At 43.7% G+C, this 25,559-nt stretch overlaps 2 protein-coding genes across 2 annotated transcripts; both read left to right on the forward strand.

The window, feature by feature from the left end:
• Positions 1-239: 239 nt before the first annotated feature.
• LOC131137331 (LHFPL tetraspan subfamily member 5 protein-like) lies at positions 240-11,610 on the forward strand. Its single transcript, XM_058085162.1, has 6 exons — positions 240-799; positions 1,435-1,678; positions 4,371-4,580; positions 4,686-9,277; positions 9,910-10,146; positions 10,857-11,610. The coding sequence occupies exons 4-6, from the start codon at positions 8,869-8,871 to the stop codon at positions 10,865-10,867; spliced, it is 657 nt and encodes a 218-aa protein (XP_057941145.1). The 5' UTR covers positions 240-799; positions 1,435-1,678; positions 4,371-4,580; positions 4,686-8,868; the 3' UTR covers positions 10,868-11,610.
• A 1,261-nt stretch (positions 11,611-12,871) lies between these two features.
• On the forward strand, positions 12,872-24,988 carry dnaaf11 (dynein axonemal assembly factor 11). Its single transcript, XM_058085150.1, has 12 exons — positions 12,872-13,102; positions 14,124-14,291; positions 14,366-14,443; positions 14,516-14,688; positions 14,781-14,971; positions 15,056-15,211; positions 19,605-19,682; positions 19,771-19,836; positions 19,922-19,991; positions 20,800-20,895; positions 21,095-21,159; positions 24,296-24,988. The coding sequence occupies exons 1-12, from the start codon at positions 13,093-13,095 to the stop codon at positions 24,483-24,485; spliced, it is 1,341 nt and encodes a 446-aa protein (XP_057941133.1). The 5' UTR covers positions 12,872-13,092; the 3' UTR covers positions 24,486-24,988.
• The last annotated feature ends 571 nt before the right edge of the window (positions 24,989-25,559 follow it).

Raw genomic sequence — 25,559 nt, forward strand, 5'->3', positions numbered from 1 at the left:
GTTAAACGTCGCCCGTCGCTGTAATCTCCTTTCTCTTTTTATAGTTTTTAAAATTGAAACACGACGTCCCATCCGCGCTGTAACTTCCTGTTTGCACTTCCTGGTTTCGTCCGGAACATGGCGCCGACGATCACAATTATGCTGTGTCAATCTGTTGGCAGCCAATCTGAAGTATTCTAGAGGGAATGCCGTAAGTAGATGTTTATTTAATGTTTGAGATGTCAAAAACGCTGAAACAGGTGGCGTGTTAAAAGAACCGACGATTTATATGTTGAAGCTAAAATGCTAGGCCATAGTCGTACCTCCGTTGGACATTCATCGACTACTGTTTGTAAAACTAATAGACGTGATTGTTGAAACTCTTTATTGAAAATGCTTGAGAATATATTACATGCTATTGCTTCATTTTTTGAAGTTTTCAACGCTGTTGCAGGCATGTGTTTGGCCAGCTATATGGGGCGGGTTGAGCGTGAACCAGGAAGTGCGGGGATGTCGTGTGTGCGCGCGCTGTTCTCTCGTTGCTGGGTAGTCGAAAAACAAAGTTGATCGGAAGCAGCAGGCATCCGTCTTTCTTTCTCTGACGAAGTCAGTCCGCCCCTTACCACGGTTTGGGGCTGAAAATACTGACAGTTAACACCGCCACGACCGCGAAGAAGTGCCGAAGTAAACGGTTTGTCTTGCAACAGCATCGTATTCATTGGCGCCAATTTAATTCGGTATCGAGTCGGCGTTCCAACACCCTGACGGAGAACACCGGAGTTGCCATCTAACTCTGACGCCGCACAAGCAATGCTACAAGGTCAGTAAAGTTTTAAGTCACATTGAAGCACATAGTGGCGTTTCGCTCCGACATTAGGACAATATACAGTATATAAACGATGTCGAAGTTGACGAGCTGAAGCCGAGGTCGCCATTTTGTGGACGTAATTGGCGCGCAGAATGCTCGAAATAACGGAAGCAATTGTTTCAACCGGTTCATTTGCAATCCATAACATAATGCGAACGACTTTGGAACAAATGTACACCGACATTTTAAAAGTATGGTTCTCTACCCTCGTCATAGTCAATGACAACTGAAGCTAAAAGTGGTTTAGTTACAAATATTTCGGTTGACGTGAAAATCCCTTGATGTCCTGGTGACGTCGCGTGCATGGCGTGTTAAGTTCGTTTCGGAACCTGTTGCCATCAGAGGCGAGGCATCTGTTAGGTGAGTGTAAGCCGCTGATTTTATCTTTGAGCATCATTGTGACAACAGAAGAGAAAGCACACTCATAACCCTTCTCCCTTATTCGGTCTATTTTAATGGCGACTAAAAAACTTACTTCTGAGCACCGCATCATTACAATAAGTATTCAATGCAGGAATTAATTTTATAAAACTGAGTATTTCATTACAGCAAAGGAATAGCAGCTAATCTTACAACTTCTGTTACAGATGAAAAGCCGCTTGTCGCTTAACAGCCCGTGGGATCCCTCTGCATCCATCTCAACATGAGCTCCAAATCGTCATCTGATGCCATAGGTTCTCCAGTGGACAGTTTCACCTATTGCACGCACAAGACGGCATTTTCTGGATCTTCAACCTTTTGCGTCCCTCAGCAGTCTGTCGGCCCCCGGGGAAGGACTCATGTAATCGTGTTGGCAGACCATCAACAACATGGCGTAGGCGTTCTTCACAGGTAGGAAGACTTGTTCAAGTAAATGACATGATGGCCTTCATACATGTAGCACAATAACACAGGATAAATGAATAGATGACAAAAGATATGCAATTCATACACAAGTGCCATGACTAATGCTTTGGCTGTAAAGGTTGCTCTGGCTGTTACAGTACAATGTTAGCCGGCCACACGGAGGTCATTATAATTGGCCTACATGTTTTCCCAGCTCTGACAACTACTCTCTTCTTAATCACCACTTGTACTCTTTGTAAAAGCTTAAGGCTAAACCAACTGTAACACTTGTCTATACGAGTGGAGCATCTGTTGACAACAATGGAAGTATTATTTTGCAATAATCAAGTCATGTTAGTACTAACAAATAATGTCACACTTTGTATAAGGAATGTTTTCCAGTATTTACGGGTTACAATCACTCCACTTGTTGTGTACTTTTTTGGACCTTTACATCCATTTGTTTCTATCTTTATTTTCTCTAAAATAGTATTTATAGTATTTTAAATGCATGCAAGTGACCACTATATGGCGGAATTTCCCAAGAAGATTAGCAGTACCTAAAAAAACACCACTAGATGGCGGAAATTCAAAAGTACAGTTGCAGTAATTTTAAGTGACCACTAAATGGCGAAAATTCCCAAGTATAGTTGCAGTAATTTTAAGTGACCACCAGAAAGCGGAATTTCACAGTTTAAGTTGCAGTAATTTTAAGTGACCACCAGATGGCGGAATTTCACAGTTTAAGTTGCAGTAATTTTAGATGACCACAAGATGGCGGAATTTCACAGTTTAAGTTGCAGTAATTTTAAGTGACAACCAAATAGCGGAATTTCACAGTTGAAGTTGCACTGCTTTTAGGTGACCACCAGATGGCGGAATTTCCCAAGGTAAGTTGCAGTAATTTTAAGTGACCACTAGATGGTGGCATAGGAGTAGGGCTAGGGCTAGTGTTAGTTAGGGCTAGAGGGTTAGGGTTAGGGCAGGGGCTGGGGTTAGGGCCTAGGGGTTAGGGTTAGGGCTAGGGTAAGGGCTAGTTGGGGCTAGGGTTAGGGCTACGGCTAGTTAGGGCTAGGGTTAGGGCTAGAGGGTTAGGGTTAGGGCAGGGGCTAGGGTTAGGGCTGGGGTTAGGGCCTAGGGGTTAGGGGTTAGGGTTAGGGCTAGGGCTAGGGCTAGTTAGGATTAGGGCTAGGGCTAGGGTAAGGGCTAGTTAGGGTTAGGGCTAGGGTTAGGGGTAGGGTTAGGGGTAGGGCTAGGGTTAGGGCTAGGGCTAGAGGGTTAGGGCTAGGGCTAGAGGGTTAGGGCTAGGGGTTAGGGCTAGGGTTAGGGCTAGGGTTAGGGTTAGGGTTAGGGCTAGTTAGGGTTAGGGTATAGGGTTAGGGTATAGGGTTAGGGCTAGGGTTAGGGCTAGGGTTAGGGCTAGGGTTAAGGGTTAGTGTTAGGGTTAAGGGTTAGTGTTAGGGTTAGTGTTAGGGTTAAGGGTTAAGTGTTAGGGTTAAGGGTTGAGGGTTAAGTGTTAGGGTTGAGGGTTAAGGGTTAGTGTTAGGGTTAAGGGTTAGTGTTAGGGTTTTGGCACTTATGTAACACATTTAGTGTGATGTGCTTTACTGCTTGGCACACACAACCATTGTTCGAAAATACACTTTATTCGCTCTCAAACACATTGTGAGCAAAGCATGATACGGTGTAACATTGTGAGCCAGCGGAAGGTGCCAGGAGGCTCATTCCAAGTGTGCCTGACGTGGCTTCGCATCCCGTTCTATCTGCAACAGTTTCATGTGGCTGAGAAGCACTGCTGTGGAGTTACAGCTAAAATGAGAAAATGTGTTTCTCTCGCTGTGATAATGTATTTCAAGCAACCTATAGGCTTTGTGGTAAAAAATTTCTCCATATATGGCACATGTGTGCCACGTCCAAAAAAGCACTCCACTCGCCTAGAGAAGGCCTCCGAAGCGCGTTTTAGTGTGATGTGCTTTATTGCATGGCACACACAACCATTGTTCGAAAATGCACTTTATTCACTCTGTGTACGCAAATGCACTGAGAAGTGCTGAGAAGCACTGTGAAGCAAAGCACCTGTAACGGGGCGGCCAGCGAGGGCGGGGCTGAAAGCCCACCGGTCTGCGAGTCCCACAGAGGGTGACCTATTACATAATGTACAGGTCCATCTGGCAAACAAATACAAAAGACTAGGGGGTAGTATTTGGCAAAACCTAATGTTCTTATTTTACAGTCAAGAACATTTAAAACAGTGATTTTATTAGCTACGAAATATAAAAGGCTGGACACATTAAGACAATAATTGGCCCTAATTGGGAGGGGGGATGGAAATGAAACACAGCAAACAAATACCAACAAAAGCAAAACCCCAACAACACAAAATAACATTTAAATCAAATATTAACTCCCAATTTGACCAAGTAAAAGTGCATACGTGCGATGGTTGTTGGTCCTTCCCTAAAGTGCATACAATAAGCCCGTTGAGACAACACAACCCCAGACCGGCATCTACTGCCTAAATTAAGCCTAACACACTTTCGGAGGTTCACAGAAAAAGGTAAGAGTAGTGTGCGCAACAACCGCTTAATGAGCAAAACAAGATAGCAGTGGCTTACTGAAACAAAAAATGATGAAACACATTAACCACTGAAACTGAATATAGCAAAAAAAAACCCCACCTTCACCATGATCTCCACAGCTAAACCAAATCAGGAGCGATCGGCACTTCTCCGCTGCAGGCGACGCGCTGATAGAGAGGAACCAGCGCTGACACTCTTCCTCTGCACCGGTTGGACCCAGCCAGCTCTGCAACTAGCCGATGGAGAGGTGCAGCCAGATGAGCGAAGCCATCCACAAACCTCCGATAGTAGCTGACAAAGCCAATGGAAGGACCTCAATTCTGAGACATGTGAGGGTCACAGCAGAAATCTTCATTGGGTCTGTCTGAGATACGATGTCCCAGATACAGCACCTGTCTTTTAAAGAAGTCACATTTCTCTCGCTTCACTTTCAGTCCCTCTTGCTGCAACCGACTCAGCACCTCTTCCAGACGCTTCCGGTGCTCATCTACAGTTGAAGAAAACACGATTATATCATCCAAATAGAGCAACAATGATTGTCTATGTTGAGCTCCAAACATGCGCTCCATGAGCCTCTGAAAAGTTCCTGGCGCATTACACAGTCCAAAGGGCATCCTATTGCATTCAAAGAGGCCGAAAGGAGTGCAAAAGGCCGTTTTTGCTTGTCACACTCCATTACTGGAACCTGGTTATAGCTGCATGCCAAGTCCATGGTGGTGAACCAACGAGCTCCCGACAAGGAATCCAATGACTCCTCTTTATGAGGCAAGGGAAAAGCGTCCTTCCTGGTTCTCTTATTTAGTTGGCGGTAATAAATACAGAGGCAACAAACTAGTCACGCAATAATACAGCTGAATTAGGCATTCTATAAGGAGAATTGGCAGCGACCTTATCCATTAAGCAGAACAGTGCATGTGAAAATTCTTGTAATGTTTTCACCTTCCTGTTGGCGGCGAGAAAAGTCTTCTTGAAGAGACACATACGGCTTTTGACACCCATACAATTCTTTTAAAATGCCAAACACACATTCAGGGTTTTCACGGTCTGCACTAGGCCTGTATCTACTTTCATCACGAGCTTCACCCTCTAAATCAGGGGTGCTCATTAGGTCGATCGCGATCTACCGGTCGATCGCGGAGGTGGTACTGGTCGATCGCGGCGTGACATTAAAAAAATATCATCCTAGCATCAATGTCACTTGATTGATATACAGGGCAGCCATTCAGATGACAACTGAATGTTGCCCTTCGGGCGACCAATCAAATCAAACAACGTCTCTAAGTGCAGCAGAACTTACGATGTCAGCCTATCATCCATCCCCGTTACTTGATTGACATACAGGACAACCAGTCAGATGACAACTGAATTTTGACCTTTAGGTCACCGCTCATGCGTAAACAACGATGCAAAGTGCTAAGCTAGTCGGCGAATTGCGTCAGATTTTAAGCCCTCGCTAAAGTTTATGGTCACTAAAATGAGTGAAGTAGCTGGACCAAGTAAAAAGGCAAAAACATATCACTTCCATACGGAATGGGAGGTGGACTTTTTTTTCACAATGTCTTTTTCGAAGTGCGTTTGCCTGGCTAACCTGGCTATCAGCAGCTACTGTCCGGACTATGCATCCCTGGCTGATTCAATTCAGTGCAAGTCATCAAAGTAAACTCAGGTAATTACAAAAAATGTTAATAGTTAATTATGTGTGTTTTGCAATATTGGCTCATTTGGTTATGTAAGGTACATCAACATACATTGTACGTACAAATAATCCTCAATACATTTGAAAATAAATAGATGTTTTGCATTTTTGTAGTGGGTAGATCATTTTGACTCGGTCATTTTAAAAGTAGCTCGCATGCTGAAAAAGTGTGAGCACCCCTGAACCAATGGATGCGACCCTAGTGAGGAAAAGCGGTATAAAAAATGGATAGGTGCTAGCAAAGCCATCTTTTACCATAATACCTTGGACACAGCCAGCAGGTCTGGTGGCACTGGGGAAAGTCGCTGCATTACCAAGACTGGTATTGCTATTTTATTTATTGATATTACATTTTCTCTGTGATATAAATCAATTTCAGGTTTACATACATATATCACAGCCCGGTCCTGATTGGATGTTAATAGATTCATCCAATGAGGCAGATTCAAAGGGAAAGTATGTTGTCCTGCTGGAAATGTAAAAAAAAACGATCATATTAATTGGATACATTATTATACGTTATACATTATTGGAGATAATTGGGGTTGTCTTCTAAGAAGGGATATAGTACATAATTGGAGATAATTAGGGTTGTCTTCTAAGAAGGGTTATAGTACATTATTGGAGATAAAAACAGGGTTGTCTTCTAAGAAGGGTTATAGTACATTATTGGAGATAAAAACAGGGTTGTCTTCTAAGAAGGGTTATAGTACATTATTGGAGATAAAAACAGGGTTGTCTTCTAAGAAGGGTTATAGTACATTATTGGAGATAAACAAGGTTGTCTTCTGTCTTGATGGTGAAACCTGTCATGACCAGTGGCTCTGCTGTCACCTTTTGGCCTCTTTTTGAAGTGCGCCTCTGGCTGGCAGGAGGCAGTCCGTTCACTTGCTGCCATCCTACACATGGTCGCCAGATTGTACTACGTGCCTTCCTCGTCCTCCACTGCCTCCACTTCCTCGGCAACGTGTTAGCCCTTTGTGTCCTAGCGTTCTGGCCCCGTTGCCCTGCCTTCTCCTTGTTTGTGTTTCGTCCCCCCGGATCCCCTGCATTGCAATGCATTGCAATACCCCCTGTACTTATTGTATTGACCCACGACGTCCATACGCCCATGCTCTTCGTTAACCTCAGCCTTCTTTCTTTTGGCTTCCACCAGTGCTCCCAGCTCTCATTTTTCAGAATGATTGGCTGCATATCTGACTGAGCTGAGTATCGATGGACACCACTGCAACCTATAAAAGCTCCTTGGAAGTCATTTTCAGTCGACGTGTGTCTTATGCTGTTTTAAAGGACTGATGAATGCGACACACGTGTACACTTAGATCATCAAACCATCAAACAGGATTATGGTGTCAAACTGGCTTGAGCCCGCGAAAGCCTGGAAAAAATATACGTCATTAAAGACTTCATCATTCTTGCTAAATCTATTTGTCCTTTCCAGTTTGGTTCTAAAAGTTGTTTTGTGCCATTTCCTCGTCTATTCTTCTCAACTTTAAAATTATGCAACTACTTTCCCAGGCATTTTTTGTTAGTAAAAATCAAAACTTGAATGTTATGTAGTGTAATAATTGTAATAATAATTGTAACTTGATGACGCAGTGTCAGCAGACGTGTCAAATCTGAAGAGCCGAAGTGAAACTGAAACGCTTTGAAAACAGGAGCCGTTCGGAAGCTGAAGCTTGACTGAAACACTGTGGAAATACATATGCTAAAACGTAGAAAGCTGTAGTTTCAGCTCAAATCGGGTATTGAACCAACCAGGTTACCCCTAACCTGTAGGGCACCAAGGATGTGTCATGTCGATGTAGACGTACTACAAGTACTAGTAGTACATCTACGTACGTGTCGATGTAGCACTGTATGTGTCTACGTACGTGTCGATGTAGTAGACGTCCACGTACGTGTTGATGTAGTATGGGCCCACATAGGTGTCGATGTAGTACTGTATGTGTCCACCTAGGTGTTGATGTAGTACTGTATGTGTCCACGTAGTATGGGTCTACGTACATGTCGATGTAGAATGCGTCTATGTACATGTCGATGTAGCACTGTATGCGTCTACGTACGTATCAATGTAGTACAGTTTGTATCAACGCAGGTGTCGATGTAGTACTGTATGTGTCCACGTACGTGTCGATGTAGAATGCGTCTACTACTTATGTGTCGATGTAGTACTGTATGTGTCCACGTATGTGTCGATGTAATATGCGTGAATGTATGATTTCGTCTTTGCAAAAAAAGAAAAGCTGAGATGCTTGGCTGGCTTGAGCAGGGAACCTTTTGATGACTTTGAGTGCTGCAACCTAGCGAGAGCCCCATTCAAGCATGCAGGCTGCCAAGTCTTTTGTGGAGCCCATCAAACATCAAAGGAATCCTTTATATCAAATGTTACCTCATCGAACAATCCTAAGTCTTTGGTATTGTAGTGTGTAAAATAAGATGAGTGAAGTCTGAAAGCAGTGCTGCAGGGATTCTGGAGGGCTTTCTGTTTTGACCTATTTTGGAAGGGAGCTCTGCAGCACAACAGTGAAAGGGAATGTGAGAACTCAACAAGTAAAACCACACCCCTTCCTAAGGCTATTATTATTCAACATATTCGGCATACATAAAAATATAACAAAAATCTATATTGTATAATTATTCAAAGAAAAAGTATTTATCATATTCTGGAAGAGGGACTGTGAAGTGTATCTGATTCACCACTGAGTTGTGGTGTTGATGGTGAAGAAATGTGAATGGAAGCCAGTTTAAGAGTGGTGTGCATACAATAGCCTTCCAGTGTGTGACGTGACAGTGCTGTCCACACTGTCTCAGTGCTGGGGACGCCCACGCAGGTCGGTCGATGCAAAGCAGCGGTGACGGCCACAGGTGTCTGACACAGAAAGACTTGCAGGAAAGCGCCATTCATTTACTATACGAGAATGGATCTGCTCCCGGCCCAGGAAGCGGCCAAAATCTACCACACCAACTACGTGAGAAACTCCCGGGCCATAGGAGTCATGTGGGCTGTGTTCACCATCTGCTTCGTCATCATCACGGTGGTGGTCTTCATTCAGCCTTTCTGGATCGGGGACAGCGTCAACACCCCCCAGGCTGGATACTTCGGTCTCTTCCACTACTGCATCGGCAACGCCCTCACAACGGAGCTCATCTGCAGGGGAAGCCTGCTGGACTTCGGTTCCATCCCGTCTCCGGCCTTCCGCACGGCCATGTTCTTCGTGGGCACGTCCATGCTACTGATAGTGGGCACCATGGTATGTTTCAGCCTCTTCTTCTTCTGCAACGCCGGCAGTGTCTACAAGATCTGTGCCTGGATGCAGCTGGCCGCGGGTAAAGTTAAGGAAGTTCCGACTGGTAATGCTGGTAATAATGTTATAGTGGCTCTACTCTGGATATTACAACATTGGGGTAGCAATTGAAGTGATCATGGCATCGTATTTGAATCGGCAATCATGTCAGCGTGTAACACTCCTGTGTGTGAGAGGTGAATGTGACTCAACCTCTCGGGTTGCAGGTGTGGTTTGTATGTTGTTCTTCCCTGTGGACGCCAGCCAGCTAAGTCTCCAGTTTCCGTTTCTGACACCTCCACCATGGGGCTTTGGTTCCAGGTAACACAATAAGGTGTGGCTTAAACAAGATATCTGCACCTCCTCATACAACTGGGGGATGGCATGATGAAGAATTATAAAGTATAAGGAAACCACTTTTAGGAATGGCATGAACCTGTCACAGACCTCTCACTAAAAGGGTTATTTAACATGAAATAACTTCCATAACAGCACATCTTGCCAACATCATGGGTGAGATTCCTCGTCTGCACCATAACTCCATGGGGGTGTTTTAGGTCTTATTCTGGAGCTGGGGCTCAAAAGTCCCGCCCTAGCATTTATCATCATCAGTGTTCACACGGGATAATTACTGCAACACAGTGCCTTCTCTTTCTTCCTCTTCTTCCCCCGCAGGTGTTTTGATGGTGATGGGCTGTATGATCTACCCGGATGGCTGGGACGCCCCGGAGGTGAAGCAGATGTGTGGCCAGAGGACTGATAAGTACAGTCTCGGGGACTGCACGGTGCGCTGGGCCTACATCCTGGCCATCATCAGCATCCTGGATGCTCTACTCTTAGCCTTTCTGTCCTTCACTCTTGGTAACCGCCAGGACAAACTGCTGCCAGAAGACTTTGAGCTGGAAGGGGCAGGTAGGAGTCATTTTAACTGAAAGCACAAGTCAAATCATCCGTGTTAGTGCACTTTTAGAGAATGAAACAGACATGAAGCTCTTCCTTCTATTTTCTTCACCCATCCCGGGTCCTCCCTAGTGAGGATAAGCGGCATAGAAAAAGGATGCATCGATCCTGGGTCATAGGTAGGCTGGAGTCTATCCCAGCTCTTCTGTCAGGGATGTCACATAGGTTCATTCATTAGATGTAGAGTAGGTTTATCCTTTCTCCCTACCACATTTTGGACTGCGGGGGGAAACGTGTACAACCAAGAGGGGAGAGCATAGCGGAAACATGTCCTCCACGCACAAGTCCAAGCTGACATTCAAACCCAGAGGCACAATTGTGACTTGCAGCCATGGTTATGTTTTACGTATGAGCTCACAAAAGGATCATGCTCTGCCTCACAATGTTGCAGGACATATTGGATTCATGTTTACCTCAGCGAACCACGCACAGATACCCAAACCAGCACGCTTCCATCACTCACTGGCTGCCAGCTGTCTACAGTAGATAAAGGCCATGTGTTTTCAGTGGATATTAAATCTATATACTGCTATACATGCAAGGCCTCCTCTAAAGTATGTCTACATTGCAGTCCTTATAGAACTTTGGTGATTGATTGAATATTAAATCATAAGAAAAGGTCCTTGTCATATTTCTAATACAAACATCTTTTAATTTCACAGAAAACCCCTAAAGAGAACAAGCCTCAAGCAGCAGGACGTGGATGATGCTTCACAGAACATTCCATTGTTACCACCGAATATCCAAACAAAGTAATGTTAGGTTTTCCTTAAGCAGAATGCAAGCGTGCAATTTAAGATCCTTCACACGCAAAACTGACAACAGCCTAGAAGCAAACTGGACACAGTGACTTGTTCAGTATGCAACATCTATTTTATTCTAGAACGTGTTGACATTTCAATCACACGTCTACTACTTTTGGGCTACACTGACATGACCAGTTCTTCACTCTCCCTGTAGTGTTTTCAACGGGGATGTTGGTGACACCAAGCTAAACCACAAACGAAGACCCTGGAGTTCCACTGGAAAGTTTAATTGTCTTCTTTTACAGATATGTCAGCATACCTCATCATCATCAACTCAACACTTTTCCTGTAGTTGATACAAACATTAACCCTGGGCTCATACTGAATCCGTTGCGGCCGCCAGAAGCATTCCGCAAGATTGAAATTCCATTCCGACTTTTTTTTTTCAGATGCCGGAGCACTCTCATATCATATATCGCCATCATATCACTACAAGAAATTGATAATATATAGGATAGGATTTGGATATTGTACCCTCAGAGAAAAAACAACAATATGAAGTCATGAAATACTATTTAATAATAATAAACAGAAAAAAGGCAGGTTTTTATACTCATTGTATGACGTCAAAAGACACCAAAAAAGACAGATTGACAGATTTTTGATATAGAATGACACACATTTACAAAGAACAAAGGCCGCAAACCGTGTCATTCCTTGACCTAATTTATAAGTATGGCGACTGAAAGGCTTTAATGTACACTTATACATATTTACATAGAAGTTAGGTACCATTCCTTCTCAAAACTATGTTACAGTACATTAAAGGCCTGTCATTCGCCGTCGGATTGAGGAATGAGAAGCCTTTCAGTCGCCATACTTATAAATTAGGTCAAGGAATGACACGGTTTGCGGCCTTTGTTCTTTGTAAATGTGTGTCATTCTATATCAAAAATCTGTCATTCCCCATACTTTTCAATTAGATTAAGGAATGACACTGAACGCAGGCTTTGTTTTTTGTAGATGTGTCATTCCCCATATTTGTAGGTGGGAAGCAGGATAACGATCTTGTGTTTCACTGTGATTCAGGAATGAGAGAGAATTGTATCTCTGTAAATTTGTATTATTCTGTATTAAAAATGTGCCGATCACCATAGTTGTCATTTAGATCAAGGAATGATGCTGGATGAGTGCTTTGTTCTGTTTGAACGTGTTTCATTCCGTATCAGAAGTGTGTCATTCGCCATCCTTTTGGGTGGCATGCAGGAATGACACCGTCTGTCCTTCGCCCTTCTGTCATTCGTCATTCTCCGTCCTTCCTCATTCGTTTTAGGGATTCCCCCTTGTGGTGGCATGCAGGAATTACACCATCTGTCCTTCGCCCTCCTGTCATTCGCTGTCATTCGTCATTCGTTTTAGGGACTCCCGTGTATGATCAAGGACGAAGAGGTTGCACCAAATATATTTGTGGAGATGGATAATAAGAATTAAACTTCGCACTTTCGCCCTCACATGTAATGAAAATGTTTACAACATTCTTCCTTATCGCAAAAAACGGAAATTGGCGTTAAACTACAAAATAAACGTAATCTACAAAAGTTCACCGTAAATGCAAAAACCTAAAAACTATCGTAAAGACGTCAACAAGGCGTCTTCATTAAGGAGCGACAACGTTTCATCCACAATACTGTAACACTCTGCGCTCAGCCGAACACCAGACCAGACGGGCGGAACAACAGTTTTTTTTTATTAAGGTCCAAAGAACAATTATTCCTAACAAGGGCCACTGTCGCGGCCATAACTCACGCCTCCAACTCTCTAACAATCGGGTTCTGCCTCACTTCCTGTCCGTCACCCCTTTTCCCTCCCACCCCGGAACATATCTCTCCATGGTAACACATACGCAAACACAACACAACACGTAACACATAATACCCCTAAGGTCATTTACAATACTTGTTTGCGCTGGGTAAACAATTCCAGCTCAAGATCAAGAGTTTGCATTTGAGTGTACACCTAAGGTGATTTGTTGTCTAAGTTATTTTGACAAGTGACACAAGTTGTGTGTGTGTTTGCGAAGTTAGTGTTTCCCAGTGCGCTTGAACGCAGCGCCAAGGTTGGTTTCTACAGCAACGGTTGGCAACAGACGAAGATGGTTTATAGTAAGTTTATTCTTACATAACGAAAATCTGACTGACATGAACACCTAAACAACTAAAGAGTTATTAGCTCACCGACTTGGTCGCTAACTTACTATTTCAATATGTAATTTGCTAATAAAATGTATTGCTAGCGTACGTGGCAGCTAAACACAAACTAGTCACTAGTGTTGTTTTAATTGTTTGGTGAGTAGTTGGTGATTTGGTGAATAATAGTCAGGATTACTGTTAGAACGAATGTGTTTGGTGACTACTCGTTAGACTGAACAGCTAAAAAAATCAGGCAAAGTTTTGAATTTTTTTTGAAGAAAAAGTCACACCAGTGCTGAACTAGTTGCATGGAAGATCTCTGTCGAGTGGCCAGCGCTGGGCTCACACTCCGCAAAATGGGCCCCCACGGCTTGGCAATGCATGTACATCAATGCATGGATGTACAGTGGTTCCGACTGGCTTGAACCAGTTTGGCCCTCCGCAGGGTTTTTCTGGCTCCAAGGTCAATAACCTGTAGTTAGGGCCCTAGCTGGGGTCAATTAACTTTACTGAGCGGGCCTTAGCTGTCTGTAAATCAAAGCTGTCACGTGTTTGATACAGCATAAGGTTTGGGGGAGATAAGCAAAGTGAGTGAGTGTTGAGCAAAAATGTGTAGCTAATGAACATTCATTCATTCCTTCATTTTCTATCACTTATCCTCACGAGGGTCGGAGGGGGTGCTGGAGCCTATCCCAGCAGTCTTGGGGCGAGAGGCGGGCTACACCCTGGACTGGTGGCCAGCCAATCACAGGGCACATATAGACAAACAACCATTCCCACCCACATTCATACCTATGGACAATTTGGAGTGGCCAGTTAACCTAGCATGCATGATTTTGGAATGTGGGAGGAAACCGTAGTACCCGGACAAAACCAACCCATGCACAGGGATAACATGCAAACGCCACACAGAGATGGCCGAGGGTGGAATTGAACTCGGTCTCCTAGCTTACTGTAAGAAATGGTGCGTTTGGTGTTTTTTTAATTTTTTTAGTTACAGAGGATCTCATTCGACGGCGATCTGAGCACAACGAGTGCCAAATATTCTCCCTGGAGGAGGTATCTCTGCACCAGCAGGACATCGAGAGGATCGAGTACATTGACAGGTGGTGTAGGGACCTGAAGATCCTCTACCTGCAGAACAACCTCATTCCGAGGATTGGTGAGATTTTTGATGGCCTCCCTCCCTGGTCCAAGTATCAACCTTGAAAATGTTCTGCTACTTTTCCGTCTTAGAGAACGTGGGCCGCCTAAAGAAGCTGGAGTACTTGAATCTGGCCTTGAACAACATTGAGGTCATTGAAAACCTTGAAGGTATGTGTGGGAGTGCGTTGACAGCGAAGACCTTTGGCCTTCTTCATGTCCCTCAGTTGTGTGTGTCTACAGGTTGCGAGAGTCTTCGCAAGTTGGACCTGACAGTGAATTTTGTGGCTCGTCTGAGCAGCGTGGAGACGCTGAAAGACAACGTCCACCTGCGAGAGCTCTTCCTAGTGGGGAACCCCTGCACTCAATTTGAAGGCTATAGAGAGTTCGTGCTGGCCTTGCTGCCACAGCTCAAGGTCAAAACTTTCTCTCTGTGTCTGACTGACTCTGCCAACATACATTGATGTCTGATGTCTAACATGGTTGCTTCCTGCTTATATCTGCTCAGTCACTGGATGGGACCGACATCACAAAGTCAGAGAGGATCAGATCATCTCAGAGGCTAGAGGAAGTGAGGAGACGTGTCCAGGAGCAGGAGGAGGAATATGTGAAGAGGAGAGCCGAAGAGAAGGAGGCGGCACAGAGGAAGGAGACAGGAGAAGAGACAGGAAGCCAGGAGAGGGAAGGAGTCCTCTGCAGGTTGGAGTGATGTGACCAATCATGACATTTATAAAGTCTTAAATATCAGACAAAAAGAAGTCATGTGTGACATTGTCCTCACAGTCCCACCTTGGAAAAGAAGCAGAAGATGGTGGAGACTACGGAGTCAGATGAGGAGCGACGGGAGAAGGAATTCTGGAACACTCCGTGTCCTTTCACCCCAGAATCTCGTCTGGAGGCTCACCACCACCTGGAGGAGAAGAGGCGGGCCAAGGAGAAGTAAGTATCTAAAGGGTCTGGGCTTATTATCAAAGAGCACATTTGGATGCACTTTTCAGTTTTCACCACAAGGGGCGGCTACAACACCATTCTCGTTACATCATCCCCCTTCACTGCGTGGGGGCTGTGACATAGGCAGATGAGATAATTACATTATTCATAATGTTTTCAGAGGCGTGGCATGCCAACAGGCAAACCAGGCATTTGCTGGCTCTTAGGGGGCCCCCGCGAGGGAGGAAATTATGTACAAATAACAATTTTTTTCGGTGTGCCTGGATGGGGTTGAGGCCCCATTAATTTCTTGCTTTGAGTCCTTAAGAACCTTGCCCTGCCACTGAATGTTTGCTACCATAAAGTAAGGTGCATACATTTCTACATTATTTCAATGTTATATAGCTTACTCACAACAGCCTTTTTAAATAAAAGGCACACATTTTTACAAACTGTGACATTTATTGCTAAATAACAATAACACGCACAAGCACAAATTTTCACACGCACAAATTTCACGTGTTGCTTGGCTGGACGGTGACATGCCACAATTGCCCTGTCGAGCTGGTTTCACTGAAAATGAATGGAGTAGACGCAATGTCACCTCCCGTGTGTGGCAGCCATGACTCATGGTGTCTTAAAGTGCCAAAAGATCACACAGCAATGTAATATGTAGATAACAACAGACAAGACACTACCAATGAATAATGCAGAATAACCAACAACAATGTGAGCATTTACAACACCAGTAAAGCAAAGCATGGTGAGAAACATGAAGCAATGTAGTAAAAACCATATAAGTAGAGTCCACATCGCGCGCCATATTGGATGTGGCAAGGCTGTGCTTTCAGTGGATATAGTAGTAAGTAAATGTGCTTACTTTCATTAAACGCCTTTCTACAAAGGAATTTACGTTAATGCCTCTTGTTTACATTCACACACATACAAATATACTTGGGAAACAAAAACAGTGTATTTGATCTCTTCAGATGATAAAAAGAGGAAGATAAAAACTTTATTGATCCCACATAGTAGCTGTAATTGACATTACATCAGCTATGGAGCTAAGTAGTAGCGTTAACTCAAAATAAATCTCTCAGTAAATAACATAAATCAGGGCACAAGAAACTCAAATGTATTATTATATAGAATATGTATTGCATTACTTATCTGGAAATGGGTGGGGTAGCCAACAAAACAAATGTACTCATTTAACACTATTGTTACTATACAACAGTTTTACTCAGAAAAATGTGATGTTACACATATCGGTATTGGCTGATATCGGAATCGAAAATTGAGAGTTGGACAATATCAGCATATCAGTTATCAACACAAAAGCCAATATCGGACATAGTAATAACAGTAATAGTAGTATAGTGATAGTAAAGCAACATAGAGTAATAGTAATGGTAATGGTTTTATTTCATTTGAACATGCATCAGATTCCAATTGAGTGCATCACATAATCAGTTCACAGTTCCACATGTCCAAAAGGAGTAGGAAGAAGCAAAGCTTATTAAATCCTACCCCTCCATCTGGTACTCTTACAATCAACTGTTACATTTGTTCACTTCCTGCTTTGTTAATACAGTTTAAGGTTTTTTTCAATTTATTTTTTTGTCCCGTACCGAAGTATGAGGTGATATGAGCATCCAATGCCATAATGGGTACCATAGTAAGTGTCAATATAGTGATATATATAGCACATCATGACTGGTTCAAGACTCTTCATCCTTGTATTTAGCAAACATCAACTGCTTGTATTGTTTCTTGAATTGGCTCATCGTTGTGCATTGTTTGAGATCCTTACTAAGGATCGAACATACATCGGCCGGCCGATATATTGGGCCGATATTTGCCTTTTTTCCTTTTATCGGTATCGGCCGATGCGCGCGTGGGTTCGGCGATATATTTTTCCACCGCATGATTTACAGTCAGGCATCCGCCGGGGCAGAGGACCCCGCAACACACATAGTTGCGGTATCCCGCCCCCACTGTTGAATCGCATCAAGGGCGCGTTTTCACAAGTAATAGAGTTAGCTTGCTTTTAACACTTTACTAAGCCCATCACATTTCACTGGGTGATCGCTAGGCATAACAAGTCATGGTGTGACAACAAGAAAGCCCCAAAACATCACATACCAACGCAACAGACGAATAAAATCCCTCGTAGAAAATCACTGCTCAACACCTAGTTGAGCAGAACAAGAATGAACAACTATGCAACTTTAAATGCGTGTCGTGTTATGTGTGCGCGCACAGAAGGAATTGGAGCAGCCGTGTCTCCTATCAGAGGTCTTTATCATGCACAACACCAACTTTATTGATGAGAGAAATGTTTTATATATTGTACTAAATTGTGTCAGTGTGATGTGTTTGTGTGCGTCACGCTGCGGAGGAGCAGTCATCACACCAATGCAAGATAAAACTTTAACTACGACAGAAACGTTTTCCACATGGTTGAATATTTATTCCTTCTAAAGTTGATAATGCCTTTTAAATGCCTTCTAAGAAAGCTGAATCCTACTGTGTTCAGTGTTTACATTTTAATAAATATTTGTTTAAACAGGAGACCTGTAATATTTGTTATCATTGTAATTTTTGAGGGATCAAAAGCAGTATCGGCCACAAATATCAGCCCAAGCAAAATCGGCCATCGGCTAAGGGTGATGGAAAAAAATCGGCATCGGCCCCCAAAAAACCATATCGGTCGATCCCTAGTCCTTACTCAATCCATTCCATAGTTTGATTCCACATACTGAAATGCTGTGGCTTTTTAACGTAGTCCTAGCATAGAAGTGTTTCAAATGTACTTCTTCCCTGAGATCATATTTCTCCTCTCTTGTAGAGAAGTATTGGATGACATTATTATGCGCTGTTTGAAGATTAACTATATCAGCAAGTATTTGTGATTTTAGAAATATAAGGAGAAATAATAAGGAGTTAGTATGTTCTCTGTAGTAGTACTATTAACACAATAGATGGGACTGCATTAGATTCCACAATTTGAATACACTTTGATAATCTGGTGTGCTGTCCACATATGGCCATGTTGTTGTTTATTTAGCTCTTGACACTTCTTGACAATCCTATGCTGAATACAATAAACATATCTCACTATGAGAATTGTTTGTGGACTAGGGTGGCTATAATTGACTACAATGTGCATTACATGAGTGATTAGATATCTAATATAAAATGCCAACGTCACAGTATACTTGGCTAATGTAGTTTCCCCTTGTTAGTGAGGCTAGTGAAGCTAGTGAAGCTTACAATGAACAGGTCGCTATCTAATCATTGTCTAATCTTTTAATGAAATGCAGTAGATTGCAGTGGAGTTAGATAGCAGTGTTATTTGGATAGTTATAACTATACAACCAACAGTTCAAAACATGGAAAATATTTACATGGTGTAGCAAATGATTGAAAATCAAATAAAACATGAATGACGTTACTGTGAAAATCAATAATTATGCTTAATTACTTACATGTATATGCTTCATTTATATGCTTCTTTTGTTCTCTGCGCTGCTCTTTGAGTGCTGTATCCGAGTAGACTCTTCCTACTGTTTCATTTCAAGTCCCAGACCACACTTGGTTTCTCTGCTATACACCCCTTAGCCTTTACCCCTTACCCCTTGATTGAAGGAGAATTGGGACACCAATTGATTCTTGTGAACATGCAAAGCCTAGGAGTAAGGGAAGATAAGGGGTAAGGGGTAGAATTGACATTCCTGAAGGGCCACACCCTGGTACCGTGCTGTGACACAAGCATTCTTCAGGTACAGCGCTAGATGTGACGGATCCACTTGATAGACTTTCACAAGATCTTGATTCCCACCACCATTATTCCTCCACTCACAATCACAAGTCACCATCATCGGCGTATTGCTGCTGCCGTGTGGTCCACAGGTTTCATAGTAGTCCACAGTGGTCTGGGGTGGTCCAGTGTGGCCCTAATGGAAACTTTAAGTCCGGAAATATTTTGTCTCAGTTGTACTTGAGCTCCTGACAGCTGCTGCACACTGACCATTGGCAGTGATGAACGGCCACGGCCTCGACCGCCACGAGCCCCTTCACCTTCTCAACAATGCTGACTCGATGCATGTTTCGTGCCCCACAGCCATCATACCTGACTCTCATGCATGGCCAGCAGAGACGAGGAGCGAACATCAGCTGGAACATTTTGACAGCAGGACATTCTGTATGCTTCTCTTGTAGTGTGTGTGTGTGTGTGTGTGTGTGTGTGTGTGTGTGAATGACAGATGACTGTACTATCTTAAGAGGTATGAGGGGTGAAGGACTAAACTTCCTCAGGCGCAAAATGATAATACATCACAAACAATGTTACTGTAACACACACACACACACAAGTTGAGGATGTTGTATGTCTCTATAGAAACAACAAAAAGAAAGCAAAGCCTCCAAGGACTCTGATAACGGCTGATGGACGAGTCCTGAACGTCAATGAGCCCAAGTATGAATATGCACACACACATACACATGTGATCTTTGATGGAGGCGAATGGCAATGTTAATGTTTGAAGATTCTTCTGACTTTCCAGGCTGGACTTTTCTCTGACTGAAGATGACAACAACAACAGTATGCTCCTAGACCTGCCAGTGTACAGGTACACATACATGTGTACATATTACAGACACACACACACAGGTGAGGTGACAAATCTTATCAAACGCTTGCCTTGCCTCCCACAGACACATGGACACCTCCTTGATGGATGTGGACGTGCAGCCAACGTACGTCAGAGTCACCATCAAAGGAAAGGTACTGTTATCATCATCACCACCACCACCATCATCATCATTTTGATATTACCGTGCCTTCCTGATCAGCAACATTTCCTCTAGATGGCCTCAAAATAAAGTTACTCCAGTAGCATTACTGTTGTCATGGATGTAGTCCATCAGTATCACTGTCGTTGTGGAGATAAGGTTACCGTAGTATCATAGTCGTTGTGGAGATTAAGTTTCTCCAACAACATTACTGTCGTCGTGGAGATAGTTAATGTAGCAGATAATTGTCGCCATCCATATAGTTGGTGATGAAGCACTATATCGTCACATATTTGTTGCGTCACATGACGACATATCAGGGATTTACTGGGGCTAAAAACGTGACACTGCAGGTTCCAATCAAGCGCCAAAGCAAATCTGATGGCTGGTGCTGAGTCATCAGGTTGGTTGCTGAGTCAGCAGACAGGGACATGTTGATGGAGGGGTCCCTGCAGAGGTCATCCCTATGTGACACAGCCGTGATCAGGGCTGTCCCCCGTAGCGACCTTACCGCCTGTTTAAACAGCTCGTAAATTCAGTTGCTCTCATTTATCGCAAGCAAATTAAAGTCCTCAGCTCGCACGTGTCACACTGCTGTGGGAGGATGCTTGTTTTATGGCGGGGGTCAGCATGGAGACACGGGAGGGCTGATTTCAGCGGGGACAGACACAAATTTATGGTGGGTTCCCTTGAACCCCGTGTACATCGTTTCCTCACTTTATCCTGCTGGCTGGTCATGATCAGATAAGAACTTGGGTTTTTTTTAATCAACGTTAAAATTATGACACCTTCTTCTGCAGATATTTCAGTTGCTTCTGCCAGCTGAGGTCAAACCTGACAGCTCGACAGCTCAAAGATCCCAAGCTACAGGCCACCTCCTCTTGACAATGCCAAGGGTATGTGGACGTGTCACCGTAGTGGGTGGGGCTATTGGGTGTGTTTGTTTGATGTTTTTGGAGGGTTTGAAGTGTTTGATTTTGCAGATTTTTGACACAGAGGTGTCATCACTCGTCATTTGCAGAGTTCATTCTTGGGTTTTAATCACTTGTTAAGTGTCATACCACCAACATGCTCTCCCTCTTCGGGATCTTGTAGGCTCAAGGTGAAATCAAGGTGACAAAGGACCACCACTATCGACACTCACTTGACGACAAGAAGAGGTAAAGCGAGCCACCCGGCTCAGTGACGTAGAAACGTCGTTCAAACACTCAAAAAAGCTCTTCTGAACACGACCTTTGTAGTAACCACGCAAGCAATAACAGCCTGATGGTTCAAATAAACACACACACACATCAACAAGCAAGTAAACATACACCACTAATGAGACTACAAAAACACACACACACATACAAGATGCCACTCAGCAGCATCACATGATAACATGTGGTAGTGACGGAGTTGAACAGGTTGACATGGCATGTTAAATCCATGACCTGGTAGCAATGATAACGCTTTGCCCCCTCTCCATGGCGCTGCCATCATCAGCGTTTTATAAAGCAGGACGGCTTCCCGTCCTTCAGCTGAGCTGCCACCAGGCTTCAAATGAAGCATTTGATCAAAAAGCTGCACTCGTTGAGGTGACAGCTAACTTATTTCCCGTGGCCTTACCGACATTGTGCAGGTTTCCACAGAGATCAAGAGATATTTTTCATTTTTCACCAACAATAACCCGCGAGTCATCATTGGAGTGGGAGGGGCTAACCTTGTCAGGCACTCACTAGGTGGTGAGTGCAGAAAATATATATTAATCCCCCCCTGCTCCCCTGAGACCGTAGGTCATAGTTCAATTTATTACCTAGCTGACCTCTGAGTGTTTTTTGATGAGTAAATATTTCCTGAGGTCACAATAACGCTCCACTCCACGTTATTCTCTCGTGCTGCACACCATGCTGGCGTCCCTCGGGATTGATTAGATGATGTTTGTTTACACCAGCGCCATGTTCATCCTTCAACCCCTGACCTCTCCTCACCCTCCTCCTGACCTTTCAACCTTCAAACAATTGGCTTCATCAATGTTGCAGAGTCTGCAGTTCATCAACAAAAGTTACGTGTGTGATGTCATCATTCCTCATTAGCTACGTTATGAAACCAGCCTCACAAGCAGCTATTCATCCCACCATCATGCTATCATGGTAGCTTGTTATCATGCCATCAAGCTCCCATGCTGTGCTATCGTGCTGGAATGCTGTTATTCTCCCATGCCATCACGCTGCCATGTTGTCACGCAATCATGCTGTGTTTTTAGCCACAATTAAAATGCTTTCACTCACTCAGATTTTTTTTGTTGGAGACAAAGGTGTCACTCTTTATTGAGGATGTGAGTGAGGTGACCAGGTAGTAACTTTCTATTAGTTTGATTTGAAGTAATTTCACTGGCACATCGGCAGGGAATTATCTGAACTTGTCCATCCGGCCTTTCAGAACATCTCATCCAGCGCTGGCCCGTGATTGGTTTAGTCAGCCTCTTATCTGAGTGCGAGCAGATTGGATTAAGATGGGACCTGTGACATGACGCGATGTCCAGTCTTTGCAGAGTCGGTCCCCAGTGACCCGGCTGCAGACGTTAAGCAGAACATGCTGATACTGTCGCAGCAGCCGCACAGCAACTCAATTAGCTGGCCATCGCCATGGCCAAGAGTGGCCATGTCAGGCTCCACCTCTGCTAAAGTCCCTGACAGCAACTTTCTTCAAGGGCAGAATTGTAATTGTAATTCAGCCATCATGGGGGCTTTTCCAGCATGATCCGCCAATTTAAGGTCATTCCACAGCATCTCAATAAGCTTCAGGTCAGGACTTTGACTAGGCGACTCCACAGTCTTCATTTTGTTTTTCCTCACCCATTCAGAGGTGGACTTGCTGGTGTGTTTTGGATCATTGTCCTGCTGCAGTCCCAGACCATCACACTACCTCCACAAAATTTTACTCTTGCTGTGATGTTCTTTTTCTGAAGTTCTTTTGTCCGAAGTGCGATCTTACTTTTACACCAGATGTGATGGAACACGCACCCTCCAAAAAGTTTAACTTTTGTCTTGTCAGACTACAGTTTACTTTCCCATTTTCTTGGGCTTCATCAAGATGTTTTCTGGCAAAATTGAAACAAGCCTTAATGTTCTTTTTGTTCAGCAGTGGTTTTTCATCTTGGAACTCTTTTGCTCAGTGTCTTTCTTATGGTGGAGTCTGAACACTGACCTTAACAGAAGCAAGTGAGGCTTCCAGTTCTTTGGATGTTGTTGTGGGGTTTGTGACCTCTTGGATGAGTTGTGACTGCGCTCTTAGGTTGCTCTCATTTTGTTTGCTGTTGATGTGAAACAGATGGGGGGAAGGATTAAATAAGCTTTGCTTCTTCCTACAGCTTTTTGACATGTGGAATTGTAATATGTGATGTATTCCAATGTAAATTAAACCATGACCATGGCCACAGATCGGTATCAGTGAAAAAGCATGTCAGAACAAGCATGTCTGCCATGTGTGGGACTTCCTGTCTTTGTGTGAGTGATATAAGTTTTGCAGGCTGCAAACCATGCCTCAAAAAATGTCTCACCGGGGGGGCGCTTTGAAAAGCTTTAGAATGGTGCGGCATTTGGGGGTGAGCAGGACAGGGTGTGGTGAGTGCAAGGCTCGCAATGTGATCATCAGTCAGGCAGTGGCTAGAGCCCCAGTCCCAACCCGCGGTACTTGCAAGTGTAGGCAAAATTTGTGGATGAGTACCACCTCAGTACGGATTTGGGAGCCTGCCGACACTTTTGTGTGCGGGACTGCATTGGGCTACGGATGGTGTGTGACGTGCCTGCAACCACTTCTGACTCCGTGGTGGGTGCACGTCAGTCTCGGCACTTCCCCAGTTGGACTGTCCAATGAGCGTGCACAGCTTGCATGGGCCATGCTGGTTCAGGAGGCAGCTGATGTGACTAGAAAGAAATGCATTATGAAATACAAAAGGTGAGTTGTGGATTCCAGCATTTTGTTCATGTTCTGGTAAAACAAGCATATTGTTTGGCTTGAAATAAGCTATGGAAATAAATATTACAAAAATGAGTAGCTCTTGGCCATTTTCATTTTGTAAAAGTAGCTCTCACAAGATGAAACCTTGGTGACCCCTAATATAGCCAGTCGTACATTTAAATATTTACACTGCATGTATGTGATGGGAATTGGTAGCGGTATTGGCAGATTTCACTTATGGCTATTCAGGGTCAGTATCGGCACCATTATTTACACTTACATTATTTACACTAAAATAAAGTTATCAGCATTCTCTAATTCACATGTGTTCATCGGAGCCTTTTGACCTTGCAGAGAGCAGAATATTCCAGAGAGGCTGGAGGTAGACTCCAGCAAAGCCATGGACTTCGCCAACATCGTACCACACCACAAGGCCACCGAAGGTCCACTGGAAGCATCTCCATGGAGTCAAACCGCTGTTCCATGCTGTGATGTTCCCTCTGAGGACTTTGTGGACAATCCAGACGTGCCGCCACTCATTTAGTCCTCCTGATTCCACTCTCTCCTGTGGACCCACCCCCTCCCAGGTTATACAAAGTGCTCATCCAGTAAGCAGCCAGACCTACAGTGCATCGTCTAATTCCCCAGTGCAGTCATAAGTGTTTCACAGCTCCGTGGATGTCAAAGAAGACCTGTCATCATCACTGCATGACAGTTATGATATGCTGTCATTCTATTGTGCTATCATGCTGTCATGCTAACCTGGTCGATTGAAGAAAAAGATGAAGATGATCGGATGAAAATGTTGGGTCTGCAGTGCTCACATAACAAAAAAAGAAAATCAATCTGCTTGCCTGATTTTTGGGCCTCATAGCAAAATGTCCCCTGAAAGGCTCAGCAGTCACAACCTCTCCATGTTCAGCAGAAGAATTTGTGAGAAAAGTACGAAAACCATCCATGTTGTATCAGACTGGTACCTACATTAAGTAAAAAAACAAAAACACCTGTATCTTCCTCTGCTCTACTCATTGATTTCTGTCTGTTGCCATGACAACAAAAGCTCTAAATACACCATCTCATGATGCTGACTCGGGTCAGGCGGGCACTACTTATTCCTCTTATTCCTTCTCTCATGTCGAGCTCCTGTAACTTTACTTTTTACACTTTATACATATACTATATATATATAAATACAATGGGAAAAATAAGCATGTGATCCCCAAATCCCCAAAATGCAAAACGTAAAATAAACGATAAATGTAGCAATACATAACAAATATTAAGATTCAAAACAAAAACATAGTTTCAGAGTCAGTTTCCTGGTTTCAAATTCATTGCATCAGTTGAAGGTGCAATTCTGGATCACCAAAGTCAGTATCTTCTTCATCTGGAGTTACACACAGCCTGGATTCTGCGATGCATGGAGTCAATCATTTGCTGAAGTTCAGCCTGTGTGATGCGGTCCCATTCCTACTGGAGTGCTTGACGCCACTGTTGGACTGTGGCCGGTTCTGGGTCACGCCTTCTCACTTGGCGATCCAGAATATTCCATAGATATTCCATAGGGTTTAAATCTGCGAAATACGCAGACCAATCAAGACACTGAACATTATTCTGC

Source organism: Doryrhamphus excisus, chromosome 1 (genome assembly GCF_030265055.1).
Source record: "Doryrhamphus excisus isolate RoL2022-K1 chromosome 1, RoL_Dexc_1.0, whole genome shotgun sequence".
Taxonomy (NCBI): domain Eukaryota; kingdom Metazoa; phylum Chordata; class Actinopteri; order Syngnathiformes; family Syngnathidae; genus Doryrhamphus; species Doryrhamphus excisus.

Coding starts and splice junctions, on each gene's coding strand:
- dnaaf11 (XM_058085150.1), top strand. Junction 14,689..14,780: donor CCTTGCTGCCACAGCTCAAG/GTCAAAACTTTC, acceptor ATATCTGCTCAG/TCACTGGATGGGACCGACAT. Junction 14,972..15,055: donor AGGGAAGGAGTCCTCTGCAG/GTTGGAGTGATG, acceptor TTGTCCTCACAG/TCCCACCTTGGAAAAGAAGC.
- LOC131137331 (XM_058085162.1), top strand. CDS start 8,869: ATGGATCTGCTCCCGGCCCAGGAAGCGGCCAAAATCTACCACACCAAC. Junction 9,278..9,909: donor CTGGATGCAGCTGGCCGCGG/GTAAAGTTAAGG, acceptor CTTCCCCCGCAG/GTGTTTTGATGGTGATGGGC.